The 17,833-nt window shown below is 31.9% G+C and overlaps 3 protein-coding genes across 3 annotated transcripts; 2 read left to right on the top strand and 1 right to left on the bottom strand.

The window, feature by feature from the left end:
* Nucleotides 1-5,366: 5,366 nt before the first annotated feature.
* LOC132295739 (B3 domain-containing protein Os01g0723500-like) lies at nucleotides 5,367-7,130 on the top strand. The gene is made up of 3 exons (XM_059794029.1): nucleotides 5,367-5,583; nucleotides 6,021-6,184; nucleotides 6,888-7,130. The coding sequence occupies exons 1-3, from the start codon at nucleotides 5,367-5,369 to the stop codon at nucleotides 7,128-7,130; spliced, it is 624 nt and encodes a 207-aa protein (XP_059650012.1).
* Nucleotides 7,131-11,434: 4,304 nt separating this feature from the next.
* LOC132294038 (pentatricopeptide repeat-containing protein At3g12770-like) lies at nucleotides 11,435-14,288 on the bottom strand. Its single transcript, XM_059791759.1, has one exon. It carries the CDS (start codon nucleotides 13,964-13,966, stop codon nucleotides 11,825-11,827), a length of 2,142 nt encoding a protein of 713 aa, XP_059647742.1. The 5' UTR covers nucleotides 13,967-14,288; the 3' UTR covers nucleotides 11,435-11,824.
* A 2,305-nt stretch (nucleotides 14,289-16,593) lies between these two features.
* On the top strand, nucleotides 16,594-17,442 carry LOC132294037 (uncharacterized). The gene is made up of 2 exons (XM_059791757.1): nucleotides 16,594-16,749; nucleotides 16,919-17,442. The coding sequence occupies exon 2, from the start codon at nucleotides 16,936-16,938 to the stop codon at nucleotides 17,308-17,310; it is 375 nt and encodes a 124-aa protein (XP_059647740.1). The 5' UTR covers nucleotides 16,594-16,749; nucleotides 16,919-16,935; the 3' UTR covers nucleotides 17,311-17,442.
* The last annotated feature ends 391 nt before the right edge of the window (nucleotides 17,443-17,833 follow it).

Genomic DNA, 17,833 nt, shown 5'->3' with positions numbered 1-17,833 from the left:
TTAAAATTATAATAAATAATATTTTCTTGCTTTGACTTGTCAAATATTTAGAACAACTAATTTGGTACCCCTAAAATGGGACAGTGGACAACTAATATGAGAGAAGGAGAGATAGTATAATATTAAAAATGGACCCCTAATATAGGGCAGAGGTAGTAATAATTTCTCCTTAAAGTTAGGGTGATGTAAGAAATTGACATAATCCATCTTTGAACCTGAGAAATTTTTTTTATATTTTTCGTTATTTTTATAGCAGTTCGAATTTGGTCCACATTTTTTTTTAATTTTTTATTATTATCTAAGAAAATTTTCATCATTATAATTACATGCTATTTGGAAAAATGGAATCCATGTAAGCAAAAATCATTTTAGTCTATATGTTAAAGAATAATGTTCCAAAGAAGAACTCTCACGAGAATAGTCATGATCTCTCCAGTTTTAACTATTGGATGAAATAGTTTTTTAAAATGTGTGAAAAGTCATGAAAAAAGTCATAAACTCTCCTGTTTTAATTATTGGATGAAACAGTTTTTTTTTTAATGTGTGAAAAATCAAATCAATTACTTAATTCATCAAAGGAAAACTCATAGTTTTTCTCATGAGAGAGGAGTATTACTATGTGTTAAATTACTTTCTCTAATCTCAATTTTGAAATATGAATTTATTGCCAGCAATGACAAGACTTATTTCAACATTTATATTTAACCCAAAAAAAGAAAAAAATTGTTTTCAGTCATAAGCTTACCGAATATATAGAATTTTCAAATAAATAAATTTGTTAATCCAGAGATAATAGTGTTATATGAAAAGTACGCTGACCATAATGTCAAATATCCGAGGGAATAATTTCCACCCAAAAATCGAACTATAATCTTAACATGCTCAAACTACAGAATAAAAAAACAGGCAAACGAACTTATAAGAATGAGTTAATTTTTTATGCCAAGAACTCAATCCTCTCTCTCTCTCTCTCTCTCTCCCTCCCTCCCTCCCTCCCTAATATAAATAGGTTACAAATCAATAAAATAATCCGCTAATTTTACTAACACCCCCAAAAGTTTTGAACAAATACCACATTAAAAAATCTTTCCAAAATTACTCTCTCTCTCTCTAATAAAAATAGGTTACAACCCAATAAAATAATTCATTAATTTTACTAACATCCCAAAAGATTTGACCAAATATCACATTAAAATATCTTTCGAAAATTAGTATCATTTAGGTACAATTATACCTTTTTAAATGTGCAAAAAGACAATTTTGCCCCTATATATATATTTTAATTCTTTATATTCCAGAAAATAAATAAGGTAAATAAAAGTTAAAGTTTATGGTACAAAAGATAGTTATGATATTTTAATATAATAGATGATGCATTAATGCATTTAAAGACCATTTTATTAATTTTTTTTTTAAGAAAAAGGCGAGTAGAGTATAACAAGGGAGTGCGAATATCGCCTTTTTTCGGTAGTTAATATAATAAAAGATAATTTTTTTATTTTTATATTTCACCTTTTTTTGTATATAATATCGTCTCTCTCTTCTTTTCTTTTTCTTTTTTTTTTTTTTTTTCACAAAAACCATGTTCTTTAAATTTTATTATCAAAATAATTAGGGCTTTTATCATCAACAAGAATTTTTTTGTATATAATATCGTCTCTCTCTTTTCTTCTTCTTCTTTTTTTTTTTTTCATTTTTTCCACAAAAACCATGTTCTTTAAATTTTATTATCAAAATAATTAGGGCTTTTATCATCAACATGAATATTAAATACATTCCAAATTAATTCTTAAAAATTCAAAGCACACAATACCAAAAGAAAAATAAAAGGAAAAATTATCATCACCATTTGCATCAATGGAATTGAAGTCGCTATGAAGTTTTGATAGTTCTTGCATGTTTTTTTGTACTAACAAGATCAATTACTTTATTTAACTCAACCATTTCTTCATTTGTGAGATTTTCCATTATTACATACAAAGATCAATGTTAAACTCTAAGACGAACAACCTTGTGGCCTAGTGGTATCTCCTAGGGCTGATCACGGATCAAATCGGTTCGATTTGAGGATAAAGTTCAATCCAATCCAGTCCCCACGGATTAGTGAAATCTGAAATCCAACCGATCCGTGGGGACCTTCAATCCGAACTGAACCAAACCGATCCGTGGGTATCTTCAATCCAAACCAAACCGAACCGTGAATAATGGATTGGATCGGTTTGGTTTCCAGGTATTGGGCTTTTCAAACCGCCCATGATTACACTTTATGGCTCATTAAAATATCAAATTCGGGAAAATTACCATAACCCTTTAAGGGAAAATTATATTTTGGTGATCAAAATTAAACATAATTACTCTATAGTGACCTTAAAGTCAATAAAAGATGCGTAGTGATTAATGTTAAAACTTAATTGATATTAAGTGACTATTTAAGGATAATTTGGTCAAAAACATTTAAAGGTTTGATAAACATTTTAAAAATAAATTTTAGATGACAAAATTACTATCCAATACAAATAATAAATTAATAACTCACTAAATTCATCCTCCTACTCTCTCTCTCTTACATCTAACGTTTTCTTTTTTCCTTTTTGGTTTCAAATTTACCAATTAAAAAAATTAGGATTTATTTATGAACATTATCTCTTTTCCACCCCTCTTTCTTTTCCAAGGCTTTCCGCCATGAAATATAATATTTACAATGGCAAATCAAGAAAAGAAGATCCATCCCAAATGTTCTTTATAGAGGCGGGTCCCTTCTCACTTTGTTGCTTTAATATATCATCCTTTTCGGAATGATTCTAAAGTCCCAGCTATCGGATGTGATTAAGGCTATAAAAAGGCTTTTTAGTTAAATTAGGGTTGTGGATTAGTCATGTGTGTAAGAGCCGAGTACAATCCTTAATATGTAGTTTTTCAAGCATTTTAACAAATAAATGAAGTGCATAACAAAGTAATCTAATTTTGAGACATGAACTAATGATAATGTCTAAAGTAATATATTCACTTTCAAAAACCGAAATATAATTGGGTGATACGAAGTGTTCCAAAGCCCAAGCAATCTCAATAACAACTCTTACAACAACTTCATATTTTGCAAACCATAGATATGCATACTTTTGAAATACCCAGGTAAAATTCTGAAATTAATCAATAATGGTCATTATTTCTTAAACTATAACTCAGTAGTATTGAAAAATTCCTAAAATTACAATCTTATATTTTAAGGAAGATCTTTCAAACAAATCAACTTGTAAAGTAAAATAACTATGTATTAAAAAATTATAATATTTTATCTTAAGGAAGATCTGTCAAACAAATCAACTTGTAAAATATAATAACTATATCTACAATTTTATCGTCCTGCCTTTTAGAACCTTGAAGAAAATGATGTAGAACATCCGTCTCAGTTCTCTCCCATCTTGGCCTTCTCTTCAGAGACCTACCCTGATAATGTGTCGTCTCTTTGTTAGTCAATTTAAGTAAGTGTTTATTTAGTTTAATGTAGAGGGTAAATTTGTCCACTTATATAATAATATATTATAGGAAGATCATTAAAGTAATAAACCACCAAATGGTTACTTATTAGTAATTAAGTTTTAGGTTTGGTGACTATTCATCTTTTCTTGACTTTATGGTGACTTTACACCAATTATGTTTAATTTTAATCATCAATATATAATTTTTCCTTCATAACCTAATAACAAAATAGAGTTGTAAATCATCCAAAACTAAAAAGTCTTAAATAATAATTAAAAAAAATAGAAATACAGTAAGTATATTGTATATATATAGTTATATATATATAATATATTAATATATCATTAAGGTAACAAATCATATTAGTTCAGTTAACGGATCAAATCGGTTTTTTTCAGGGCCGAATCCGTCAATTAAGCGAATAACGGATTGGTTCAGATCGGATTGACGATTGACGGACTATTTGTTCACCCTTAGTATCTCCTCTACCTCCCAGGGTGGATGGTGAGGGTTTTGAGTCTCCAAAGAAATAAATTGAGTGTGTGTTTTTTTACCATTGAAAAAATAATAATAGAAGGAGAGAGAAGCTAATTAATACAAAGTAGACAATGAATTTGAAAAATAATAATTATTTATTTTATAAAATTAGGAATAAAAGTGCCCAACTGTTAAAAAATGGAGTACTAATGTAGCCCCCTTGAACTTTAATTAGGGGGAGAGGGTGAGACCAAGATATATTTGGCATTGAAAAATAATAATAGCCCCCTTGAACTTTAATTAGGGGGAGAGGGTGAGACCAAGATATATTTGGCATTGAAAAATAATAATTATTTATTTATAAAATTAGGATTAAAAATTAACAAGTATGTGACCTAGCGGTATCAGGTCCCTACTTCCTAAAGGGAGGTCAGGGGTTCGAATATCAGTGAAAGCATAAATGTATGTGTGAGTATCAATTAAGAAAAAAAAAATTAGAAATAAAAGTGTGCAATTGTAAAAAAGTGGAGTGCTAATATCAAAGTGAAGTGCTAATATCAGCCCCTATTATAAATACCTCATGAACTTTAAAGTGTCATATTTTGACTTTCTACATTTATTAGTCTAATTTATAACCCTTATTCTTTTAAAAATAAAATAAATAAATATTGCCTCATATTATTTATTACAGTAAGACATAGTTAAAGGCTAATCAAATGCCCAATGAGCGCACGTTTAGCTTATATATACTCCTATATCTAATTATTCTCTCTCTCTATGTGCATGTTGGCGTTACCACCAAGAATCCTTCAATCTCACAACAACAATGGTGAAACGAAAGCCCAGCAGTTTGATTAAAGATAAAAGGCCGACCTTCTTCAAGATCATCTTTGCTGATCATCCCATTCAACATCTGGTAACCCTCTCTCTCTCTCTCTCTGTGCTATGTTGTCGATTTTTTTTTTTTTTGGGTAAGTAGGGTCAGTTGATTCTGTTCTATTTTTGTTGAAATATATGATTTGTTTTGAATGATGTTCATTAGATCTAAAACCCATCTAATCTACTTAAATTTTCATGAAAATTTATAGTTTTATACCACCAATGCATATAAATAATGGCGTTAATTGTACTTATGAGACAATTAAAAAATACCCTTGTTATTGTTTCTTTAAAATTCATGTTAATCTTAGTGCTACATATTAGGTTCAGTTCTTGATGCAAAATGATGTCTTTCTAATTATTTATTTATTTTTATTATATATATATATATATATAATTTGTATTTTTTTTAGAGAATCCCGCCAGCTTTTGTGAAGTATATATCTGAGGAAGTGAGTGATAAGGTGACTATAAATGGTCCTAATGGTGGCAATTGGAACCTCAGACTAGTGAAAAATGCACATGGCAGCATGTATCTACAAGATGGTTGGAAGGAGTTTCTGAGAGATAACTCATTGGGTGACAATGAGTTCTTGGTTTTCAGATATGATGGGAATTTGTGTTTCAATGTGAAGATCTTTGATAAGAGTGGATGTAAGAGGGCTGATGTACCTGTTGCCGGAAAAAGGAGACGGGGCAGACCAAGGAAACCTCTGCAACTCCGTCCCTCGAAGCATTCTGAAATTGGTATATTTATGTATTTGGAAGAACATAATGTTTTCCCTCATAAGCACGAAGATTAACTCACAGATCGCGAGTACTCTGAAAACATAAAATAGTTTTTAGAGAATTACAAAAGACCGTTGACAATTTTTGAAAATTGATTTCTTTAAGTTTCCTGAAAATCTGTTTTCGTTGACGGTTTCTGAAAATCAGTTTCTTAAAAAATAGTTTAAAAGATGTCTGTTTTCATAGAACTGTCTTTTATGTGAAAACAGTCTTCGGTTTTAAAAAAAACTGAACCAAGGAGGCCCTTAATGTTCTCTTTGTTATCGATTTTTAATAGGAAATTACAAATATTACTTTGTTTCTAGAATATATGGGGTTTTAAATTGCACTTACATAAACGACAAACCAGTATTGGAACCTGGTGATACATTTCTGCTGTGTTGTATGTGATGCAGATCAACACCTTCCAGATTGCAAATCGGAAAATGCTGAAGAAATGAAAGGGAAAGGCATTGGAGTGAAAATTGAAACAGGGGAAACGGAACTCCCCGTTGAAGCAAAGGAAGCCAATTCAGGTAGTAAACGCAGGTTTGGAAGAAAGGGGTCTCTAAATGAAGAAGTGAGATTAGGGATTTCAAAAAAATTTCTCTCTTTCACCTCCAAATTTCCATATTTTAAAAGTTTTCTTCAAGATTACCATACAAAAAGAGTGTTTATGCTGGTATGATGCTACATTTTCTCCTTTCTATTAGTTATAATCATAAACTATACTGTTGTCCTATGATTAAGCACAATATTGTCTACAACTGTTGTCCTTTCTCGCTCGTGATAATAACAGCAACTGATAAGTTCTTTTCTATTGGTTTGATTTGATTTAAAACCCTAAATATCTATTATATTATATCTTCCCTTGTTGTTATCCTTCCTTTGATATCAATATATAACCATATGTCATTAGTAAATAGCGTTTATCATGTCGTTCATAAAATGCAAGAAGCAGAAGTATCTAATTACTAACTAGTAGTGTCTGCACGAGTCTGGCTGTAAGTTCAACGAAATAATGTTTACTCAGATCATGAAATTTAGTTTCGCCGTCATCTTATTCTAAAGAACTGTATAGTGTTTCTGTTTGTACAAATCAAATGTTAGTGTTTCTATTGATTCATATATCTTTCACTTTTTGGAGATAATTTTTGAATGGAGAAACCAATGCAAAAGATAACATAGCTTCATGCACGAATATCTATTTTATTAGTAATTTTTCGCTTTATAGCACATGTTTCATGTTTAATACAAAGCTTATTTAGTTACTGTTTTTGCAGTCCATTCCCAAGTCCTTCTCTAAAAAGCATCTTCCTCAATCCAAATCGAAGATTGTGCTGCAGAATCCAGAGGGAAGAGCTTGGCTAGTGAACATGGTTCCTCGTGCTTCTGGTCATAGTTATTCTTTTTCTGAAGGTTGGCGTGCTTTTGTAAGCGATAACCTGCTCAAGTCAGGCGATGGCTGCATATTCGGGCTGGTGGATAGACAAGAAATGAAGGTCCATTTTTTCCGATCAGAATAGAGTAACCCTGAGGCCTTCTATCTTGCAAGCTCTTACAACTTCTCAGTTATGTCGTCAAAACTTGTTTTAGAATTATGGTTCTGTTTTTGGCTGAACAAACACTTTCGCGCCTTTGTACCAGCACTTTTTTAATGACCTCTTTGAACTCTTCCATACATTGTTCATATCTGTCTGCATCATATGTCTTTTTCATGATCTGTCTCTTGGCATGCTTTGGTCGCTTATCATTTAAATAAACTCAACCCTGTAATGAATGGTTGAATGCATTAAATTCTGGATAGCTTCTTGAGGTTCATTATGATCTAAACAGATACACATACAGTGAAGTGACCCTAACACATGTTTAGAGATGACAATTTGTCCCGCGGGACGGGTACTCGCCCCACCCCCGCCCTTTTTATAACGGTTTTGGGGGATCGTTTAGCTTGGGCGGGGATGGTTTTTTATTAATGAAAACTTGCCGGGTTAGGGGGGTCACCACGTCCCGTTTAGGTAGGTAAATTACTAAATTATCCTTATTTTATTAGTATTATAGTTAGCTCTAGAAATCTTAGGACACATTCACTCATTTTCTCAGCCGTTCTAGAGAACGGCAAAGCCCTACGAACTAAGAATGCTCATGCCCTTGAATTTTATGTTAAATTATTGATTGTCCATTTTTTATGAATTTTTTCAGTAATATAATTGTATTTGAGGAAAAACATTTAAAAAGGAAGAAAAATTCTGTAACTAAACGAGGCTGGGCGGGGGTAAAAAAGTTAAACAGGATGGGAATGGGGTGGAAAGACCCCCGTTTCAACGGTTTTGGACAAGAACGGGGCGAGGGTTTCTAAACTGTTGTGGGGGTGGGGGAGGGTACACCCACCCAAAACAGCCTCCGTTGCCATCCCTACACATGTTGCACTGATGGACCAAAGATGTAAAATCTTGAGATTTTCATATACTTAACTTATATAACCTGATTATTTACTAGTGATTCTAGATGCTCAAGAAAAAGTATCCTTTCAGAATGTTACTCTTGCATCAACCTGAAACAGGACCAGCCAAAAACCCAATATAGCCAGGAGATGTATAATGTAAAAGAGAAAGGAATTAATTTGCCAAAGTTAGAAGAGAAGAAATTACAGAGGATTTTTACTTGGCTTAATTACACTAGTGTAAAATTATGTATTAGCAACAACATTGGTCAAAGCTAATAAGCCTCTTTCTTGTTGTAGTGTGAAGAAGATGCAAATTGTCGCAAGAATGAAGAATAGGGAAAAAATTTATTATTCATTGCAACAATAATATATCATTCAAAACAGGGAAACCAAGAACCAAAATATTTGGGAAAAAAAATAATCCATAAAAAAGGAAAACAAGAAAAGAACACAATACCATTTTAAGAGAATTTTAATGTATATCCTCTTTAGTACATTGTATAGAAATCCAAGATTATATAGAAGTCCACAAACTCAAGTTTTTGTGATATCTTGTACTGTGCCCTCATGTTTTAGTTTAATATGGAAGCTTAAATTTAGTGTTAGACCATTACCTAATAGTGGTGCAATCAAGTCTCCACTTTCTTCAATTCCAGTTATAAGTCCCTCCTCTTCCAGCATATCCACCTGTATGCATCAGCAAAGAAAATAATTAAAATGTTAACAGAGATCACAAAGGAAAAAACTGATATTATCAATTTGAAGAAAGATATTAATAAATAAATAAATAAACTCATAATTTAAGTGGTCTAGTGAGTGAAACTGATTTCTTCTGCCAATTTTTCCTCATTATATATTTACATTAAAAATCAACATGCTGCTTTATTTGCCATCAAAGATGGACCATTGCATGTGATAGCAAAGTTCACCTCCCTGCACTAACGTTTTTTTGATAGGTAAACTACCATTTTAAATTCCAAAATATCCTTCAGTAAGGAACATTTAACTGACAATATATACTCCTAGAGAGAGATAATAAAACAGAGGTAAATTACATTGATCTCCCTACTGACCTGCCCCCTTGTTTGTCAAATTTAGCTTACCCCTTGAGATTTGTATGTAAATAACACATACCTTCCTTTCGTTAACAATCAATATGGTTAACGATGGAAAATGCTGATGTTAGAAATTTTCTAACTTCCAAATTCCAATTCTATTATTGGAAGACATGTTTATTGCAATAAAATACAAACTCAGAGAGGTCAATGTAATTTGACAAATAGCAGGAGAAGTCCGTATATATTGACCAAACTTTTGGAGAGGCAGGTGTAATTTACACAAAACATAACAGATTCCTAAATCTGTAAGAAAAAGTGTTAGTACTGTTAATATTTCTGCAATTAGTACTGTTAATATTCCTTCATCCACAGACCCTAGAAAGAGGATTTAAATTGTGCTCCTAAAATATTGGGTATGAAAGGAGGAACTAAATAAAAGACAAAATCAAACCAAGAAAAGAGAAAAGACCTGTCTGCAGTTCTTTTGCCTACCTTCTGTTGATCAAGTCTTTCTGTCTATCAGCTCTCTACAAAAGTTCAAAATTTTCAGATTTACAAGAAAATAGGAAAACAGGGAAAGGAGAATCTATCGGTATAACAATTGATACACTAAAATCGACTCAACTGAACAAAGCTTGATGAGACTACTGGTGTTTTCTGAACTTTTTTTCTCTCAACTTTTTAGAACAAAAATTTCCTGTTTTACTTTCTCCAAGGACCATATGGATTTAGCTTATATCAAAAGAATCAACATGGGATGAATCAATATGGATTTAGCTTATTTTCAATGCAAAATATTATATTTTATACTTAAATTTATATTTTTAGAGTAATTACAGTGTTAAAATGATATATTTTTACAATTCTACTTTAATGGTTCATTTTATCCAAAATGTTAATTTTTTACCTAACAATCATTTCATATTTTGAGAGCTCATTGGAGTGCCTTATTTTTATTTTAGCAACTTTTGATAATCTCAAAATATAAGAGGTCTTTTAAGAACTCATTGGAGTGCCTTATTTTCATCCACTTGCTATATTTTGAGTTTGAAAAGCCATTTGAAAACTACTATATTTAGCAATACTTTTACAATCTCAAAATATGAGAGGTGTTTTGAGAGACAATTAGAGTGCCTTATTTTCATCCACTTGTTATATTTTGAGTTTGAGAAGTCATTTGAGAGGCCATTGGAGATGCTCCCTGTCTAATAAAAGAATTAGATTTCTTTTGTTTTGGCAACATAGATAATATTATCTTTTGAATTTACCTTTTGCTAAATCAAATTTGGAGAGTAATGTCTTTGCTTGGTTTATAACTCTCCTGAGAACAAAAACTAAAAATAGAAAACTGTACAAAAAAAATTCTATTTGGTTCAGTTTTCTGAAAACTCAGTTATAAAAATGTTTGTTTCAAAGAACTGTCTTTTATTGCCTCTGAAAATTATTTTCTAAAAATTCAATTATAAAAATGTCTTTTTCATATAACCGTCTTTTATTGTTCTCTGAAAGCTGTTTTTTGTTCTTTAAATTTTTTAGAACTATTTTCAGAGTTACAAACCAAGTGAGTTCTAAACCTACACTCAGTTACAAAAGTACTACGAATATATAAAATTATAAATGTAGTTTTATAAACTAGTATTTAAGATATATTACACGATAAAGATTAGAATTTGTAGATACAACAGAGTATATGATGGGTTACCTGATCAAGATTAATTGCAATTAGGAGTGCAACTTGGGAGGGCTAGTCCAGCCCAAAAATTTTAAACTTGGCTTTTAAATTCAAAAACCGGGCTCAAATTGAGTTGGGTTTGGATTGGACTGGGTTCAATCCGAACCCAACCCACAACTCCAAATTAATCAATTTGAACCCAAATCAATTGACGCCCACATCCTATTTTGTTTTTCTAAAATTCTTACAAAATTTTTATTTTATTTTATTTTACAAATAAGCAAAATATTATCTCTTGAAAATCATTTTACATCCCCTGAAAACCCAATAATTTATTTCAAAAACTGCCACTTTGCCGAAAAAAAAAATAAATAAACTATCAAAAACAAAATTTTAAAATTTTTGGTGGATGGATTGTATTTATAAATTTTTTACCACTTTTTCAACTCAATATCATTCTGAAAATCGTATTTTCATCATCTCCAATACAACCATTTAATTGTGGGCTTTCAGGAGATGTCAAAAAAAAAAATACTATAGCATTTAACAAAAGTAACACTTTTAACAAAATCTAAGTCTAAGAAGTTCCAAATTAACAATGGCCTAAAACTAAAAAGGAATAAAAAGGATAAAATTAGAGTAACAGAGCATTAATTTATACCACGGTTGAGTCTAAGTAAAAGATTTAAAAACAGAGAGAATAAATTAGAGAGAAAAATACTTATCAGGTTTTTGTTCAGAACTTAATCTGAATTTTCTTCAGATTCAAAGAAACTAGAAAGGGACATGACTGACTTTCACACATCCTTCAAACATGTCACTATATATAATCTTTTAAATGCTACAGTAAAATTTTTTTTTTTTTTTTCTCACTAAGAAAATCTTTTCATGCAAATTACATTTTCCTTTAAGTTCTGGTGATGGACATAACCCATTTTTGGATATACTTCGGACTGATCCAACACAACCCGATTTCGGGTTGAGGTTGGGTTGAGACTGCCCAACTTGCCGCCCTAAATTTACAATCAACACCTGTTCTCAAATTTACCAATAGTCCTTACATGAACAAACTCCATCTTGAAAAATGTGGAAGCGATTAGTGTCTTTAACAACAAGAACTCTTCCATAAATCTTCGAAATATACTTGATTGCAGAGTGGCAATCATTACAGGTGCGAAGATTCTTTGTTATCCGAATGATTGTTCTTGGCTTGGTTCTCATGAACCCAAAAGCAACAGCCAACTTCTCACTGTGGTGATATAGAATATCCCTCTTCGTATCATCCAAAACATCCTGAAATACAAATTTTGTATCGGGCACATAACCTGCCTCTGTTATTCTAGAGATTAAGCCTTTCAAAATCCTACAAATTTCCAAGTATTGAGGATGATCCTTGTCTCCCGCATAGAATGTATATATTTCTCTATTTATCTCAATTGAACTAATCCCTGGATCCTTCTTCAACCCCTTCGATCTCAATGATATCCGGGCTAACCTTACGCCCTCTTGATCTCCTGCCAAGGCATACATGTTTGAGAGCAATACATAATATCCAGCATCATGTGGATCTAACTCAAAAAGTTTATGTGAAATCTCAATTCCCAATTCGATGTTACCATGAACTCTACAAGCACTAAGCAGGGCACCGTATACCTCAAAATCCGGACGCAAAGGCATGTTATTAATCAACAAATAAGCATCACCTAGTCGTCCTGCACGGCCAAGAAGATCAACGACACAAGCATAGTGCTTTAAGTTCGGAACTATGTTCCAAGTTCTATACATATGATAAAAAATATGGAGTCCTTGATCAACCATCCCAGCATGACTACAAGCACACAAGACACTGACCAAAGTTGATTCATTTGGATTTATGCCAGAACCCTTCATCTGCAAAAACAGAGCAATTGCATCTTTGCCATATCCATTCATCCCATTACCAGCAATCATTGCATTCCAGCACGCGACATCTTTTACCTCCATCTCTTCGAAAAATATTCTTGCATCCTCCAAATTTGCACAGTTTGCATACATGTCTATAACAGTAGATCCCACGAATATATCATTTGCAAAACCTGTTTTCACCATCAATGCGTGAAACCGTCTGCCTTGTTGCAAATATCCTAAATGGCTGCAGCTTGAAAGTATGCCCATCAACGCCACAGAATCCAATTCCAAGTCTTCTACCACCATCATCTCATTGAAATGCTCTATGGCCTTGTTGCAATACGGACCACTTGAGAACCCGGTTAACATCACGGTCCATGCAGCTACATCCTTCACAGGCATCTCTTTGAACATGAAATAAGCATCATCGATGCAGCTGGCATTCACATACATATTCATCAAGGCAGTTCTAACAAGTTTATCATTCTCAAATCCGGTTTTAATGGTAATAACATGAATTCCTCTTCCTACCTGTGAGTTTTTTATGCTAAAAAAAGCTGGTATTATGCTCATTATTGTGAAGAAATCTGCTAAAAACCCTTTTCTACGCATTAAATTAAAAAGCCAAACAGCTTCCTCTCCAAGCCCATTATCAGAATAACCCGAGATAATTGCATTCCAAGACACAACATTTCTCTCTGGTATATTATCAAACAATTGCCTAGCAACAACCACGGATCCAAATTTTGAATACATATTGACAAATGCTGTTTCTACAAACACATTAGATTCAAAACAACGTCGTACCCAGAAACCGTGGACTGATTTCCCAATCCGAGCCATACCCGAGTTAGCAAAAGCAGGCAAAGTGCTTGCAATGGTAACCTCATTTGGTAGTGTGCCATTGATTATCATTTCTCTGAAGACATTGATAGCTTCAAAGAAAACGTCATTTTTGGTGTACCCAGAAATCAAAATTGTCCAAGAAACAACATTCTTATACAGAATTCGATGGAAAACCTGCTCTGCATCAGCGATGAGTCCACATGAAATGTATGAGTTCATCAATCTGTTGGAAAGGAAGATGTTGTGCGAGAGACCAGAGGTGACTATGTTGGCGTGAACTTGTTGAAGGGGTTTTATTTCTTTGAGTTCTTGGAGGATCGAAGCGTGTGAGAGATGATGGAGATATGGAATTTGAGTTGTACGGAAAGGAAGATGATGGGAAATTCTGAAATTGAGATGGGTTCTTGCTTGGCGGGAAGAGCAACGGTTGATGACCGTTGAAAGTCGGTACATTTCTCCTTCTTGTACTGTCACCTGTCATGGGGCTTCAGATGACACTATGAAGCACATTACAAGTGAAAAATGATTCATCGTGTCAAAGCCCAAGAAACCCTAATTTTTCTTTATTTTTCTCTATTTTTTATTACTATTACTTTTTTGTTTTTTGGTTAGTAAAAGTTATTTGGAACTCTATCTCATAACAACTATAATGAATTTACGAGTACTCTTGAAATTTATATTAAATATAAGAAAATTGTCTTACTTTTGCACGCTGAAAGACTTTTTCGTCAAACTTCATACTCCAACGTCAAAAGTATATTCTTTCTTGAATCCTGAAAGAATCAAAGTGATCAAAGGCGAACATAAAATGAGATGGAAGTCTAAAAACTGGATTCCGTAATTATGACCAACTCCGGTGTCAAAAATACTTGTTATTTTGTCGGTCTATAAAGCATTAAAGCATTACTCTTCTTATGATATTATAATGAAAATTTTAGTCCATAGTTGGTATTTAGTGAAAAGAATAAAGAAGAAATAAATCTGTTAATACAAAACAGAACAAAAATATAGTATGAATGTAATGGTCAATCTTCATCCACCATAATCATTCCTAGTTTAGTGTTTGGTTAGACTAGCTAATGCTAGAATAGTTGAATGACTCTAATATGATTTCTGAGCACTGGTTCTAGTGTTGCGGAAATTTATGAACCAATCCGCCAATTCTTCCTTCAATTTAAAAGGTTCGAATTAAGATTTTTAACTATTAGTTTAAATAAAAGGTTAAGTGCAAAAAATATCCTTAAATATCATCACGCACAAAAAACACCCTTAAAGTTTTAATTTGATGCAAATAGGTTTCTTTAACAAATTTAAACCCTAAGTTGACTAAATTACACTGTACCATTTTATAAAATATATAAAAATAAATAATTTTGTAAAATGATCGAAAATGACACAATTGGATGATGCCCCTCTCGATTAAAAAAACACTATTAAAGTTCCAATATGGTGCAAATAAGTCTCTCTGACAAATTTAAACCCTAAGTTGACTAAATTACCCTTAACCATTTTATAAAATATATAAATAAATAATTTTATAAAATGACCGAAAATGACACTATTGGAGGACGCCGGCAATGGACAAGTAAAGATAAAATATAAAATAAAAATAAATGTATAAAAGAAAAGTAAAGATAAAAATAGAAAATTAAAAACAAAAATAAACTGCAACTAAAGAAAACAAAATTTTTCTAAATTTTGAAAATCGGTGCACGCTGATATTGGGATTTTTATTTATTTATTTGGTTTAAAAGTGTTGGTACCAAAAAAAAATAAAATAAAGAAAAAAAATTAGGAGAAAAGAGTAAATTGGAATTTAAAAAAATTCAAATCTTTATTCTACAAATTCTCAAAATTAAAAAAAAAAAAAAAATTATTTAGAGATATATATAGAGAAAAAAGTTTCAAAAAAAAATATATATATATATATAAAGTAATGTACACATAACACCCCTATACTATGAGATTAGTTGCATATATACCCCTTGGGCATTTTCAGAAGAATAACATGTTAGAGAGGGTATTTTTGCATAATATGAAAAAATTAAGGGTATTTTTTGCATATTTTTTTAAACTGGGATAAAAGTAGTATGCGTTGTATATTTTAGGGATATTTTTTACTCTTCTCCATTAAATAAATAGGGTCTCTTTTGGTTCCTTCCAACTATTTATGAGATAATTGACTTTGAGTTGATCCTTATAACTCAACGGATATTAGTGTGAATGAAATAAATATTTACTACGAATATTAATTTTGTCTTTTTTTATTAACTATTTTCTTTCTTTTTCATGAGCTCATCTCAGACTTCTTAGAACATTTCATAATTGAATGTTGGGCACATACAATAGGGAGGGGTGGAGCCAGTGTATTGCCAAGGGCATGTGCCCCCTGCCCTTATAATATATATGATTTTTTCTTTTTAATTTCCTTACATATATGATATTTTTTATATGGTGCCCCCTAAAATTATTAATTTCTCAAATAATCTAATAACTTTTTTATTCCCACTTTCTCTCTTTGAATTCCTTTAATTTCCTTTAAAAAGGTAAATCTTGCTCTAATTATTTTCTTTTCAAAATTATGTAGTTTTTCTTTACTTTTTATTCTATTTCTTAAAATTCTTCTTCTTCTTTTATTTTTTTATAATTTTTTTGTATTGTGCCCTTGAATTGAAATTTTGACTACGTCCCTACGTGTAATGCATCTGTCCCACATACACGTGCCACTAATTAATTTTTTTAAGTTGTTCCAAAGAATTTGAACTTCCAACCTTTAAAATTATGTAAAGTGGGAGTCTTTATCATTATACTAGGATCCTAAGTTAACTAATATTAAATATTTTGATTTATTTAACTAACACTTCCTATTTGAGTTTACAATAAAACATCATTAAAAGTTATTTTTATTAGTTATTACCAAGTGGCATTGATGTTCGTTAAGATAAGATATACTTGTACGAAAAATTCAATGTCAATGAACTTCCAAAAAAAAAAAATTCAATTTTACAAAGCCCTATGCCCCACTTTTGCTTGAGTGGCATTTAAAGTATCTCTTTCTCTTAAAAACCAAGGCCATCTAATCGCCTTTGTCAACCAACCATCCACACTCCACCTTATCCAATCTCTCTCATTTCTCCCCATACAAACTCTATTCTCTCTCTCTCTCTTCCTCATCCTCCTATATTCATTCCAACAAAACTTAGCAACTCTCTCATTCAGAACCATAACAAACACAGGTAATCTATATTCCTCTCTTTACTCCAAATAAACACTTCACATTTGTCATAATTCTCAATCTCTATATGTGCTATTAAATAGTTAGTAACAGTTAAATTATTATTTTTAAAAAAATTAATAATAATTTAACTTTGTACAATTCTTCACATATATGTTTGGTCTTTTTAGGTTGTGGTTGAGATAAAATGGCGACGGCATCGGCGACACTTTCTCCGGCGACATTCATCACTGCAGCTGGTTCTGGCCGGGCCACGCAGAGGAGAGAGCCCAAAGTACACTACATTAGTGGGCTGAACTCTTTTGGTGGCCTTAAGGCCCAAAACAATGTGGCCTCATTAGGCCTTCCTGTTTGCACTGAGCAGTCCTTTGCAAAGGTAGTTAGCTCTCTGAAGTTGCCATCACAGGGCAAAGGAAGAGGTGGGGGAGCTCTCTCCTCCACCTGCAACGCCGTCGGCGAGATATTCAGGATTGCGGCGATCATGAATGGCCTCGTGCTCGTAGGAGTTGCAGTGGGTTTTGTTCTTCTTCGCATTGAAGCATCTGTGGAGGAAGCTGAGTGAGAATTATTAGAGAAAACTTTTAGGTTGAATTGCTGTCAACATTTGTATGTTTACTTAATTGTTCAGTTGATGTAGAACTTCAATTGTTTTGGCTATAAAAATTCAAACCACCAAATGGGTTTCTCTTGGAAACTATAATAGATGCATTACATTCTATAATTCTCTTGCAAGCATAATTATTGGGTACAGAGTCCTGTTTATTTGTTAAGAATTTAGAGAATGATCCAAAATTTGTGCTTCTCCTTCTTCTTTGTTTTTTATTAGATTTCTATGGGTTTTCAAAATTAATCTCCAACTTGCTATATGAGAAGAAAGAAAATCAAAGTGTTTACAAATTTATGCTCTTTAAAAAAAATAAAAATTAGAGGTGTGAAATTGCCCAATATATTCGTCTGGTATGTGAATTCTGTAGTAATTTGATTAGGGACAGAACGAGGAGTACCTTAACTATCATCAACAAATTATATTTTGTCACGTAACTAAAAATGTATCAATTTTAGTGGGCTTTATCATTAATTTATTT

Source organism: Cornus florida, unplaced genomic scaffold, assembly GCF_030987335.1.
Source record: "Cornus florida cultivar Cherokee Brave unplaced genomic scaffold, ASM3098733v1 CherokeeBrave_3.0.0_Hap2_Chr02, whole genome shotgun sequence".
Classification (NCBI taxonomy): domain Eukaryota; kingdom Viridiplantae; phylum Streptophyta; class Magnoliopsida; order Cornales; family Cornaceae; genus Cornus; species Cornus florida.
Note: the sequence above shows the minus strand (reverse complement) of the source record. Positions and strands in the feature narration are given on the sequence as shown.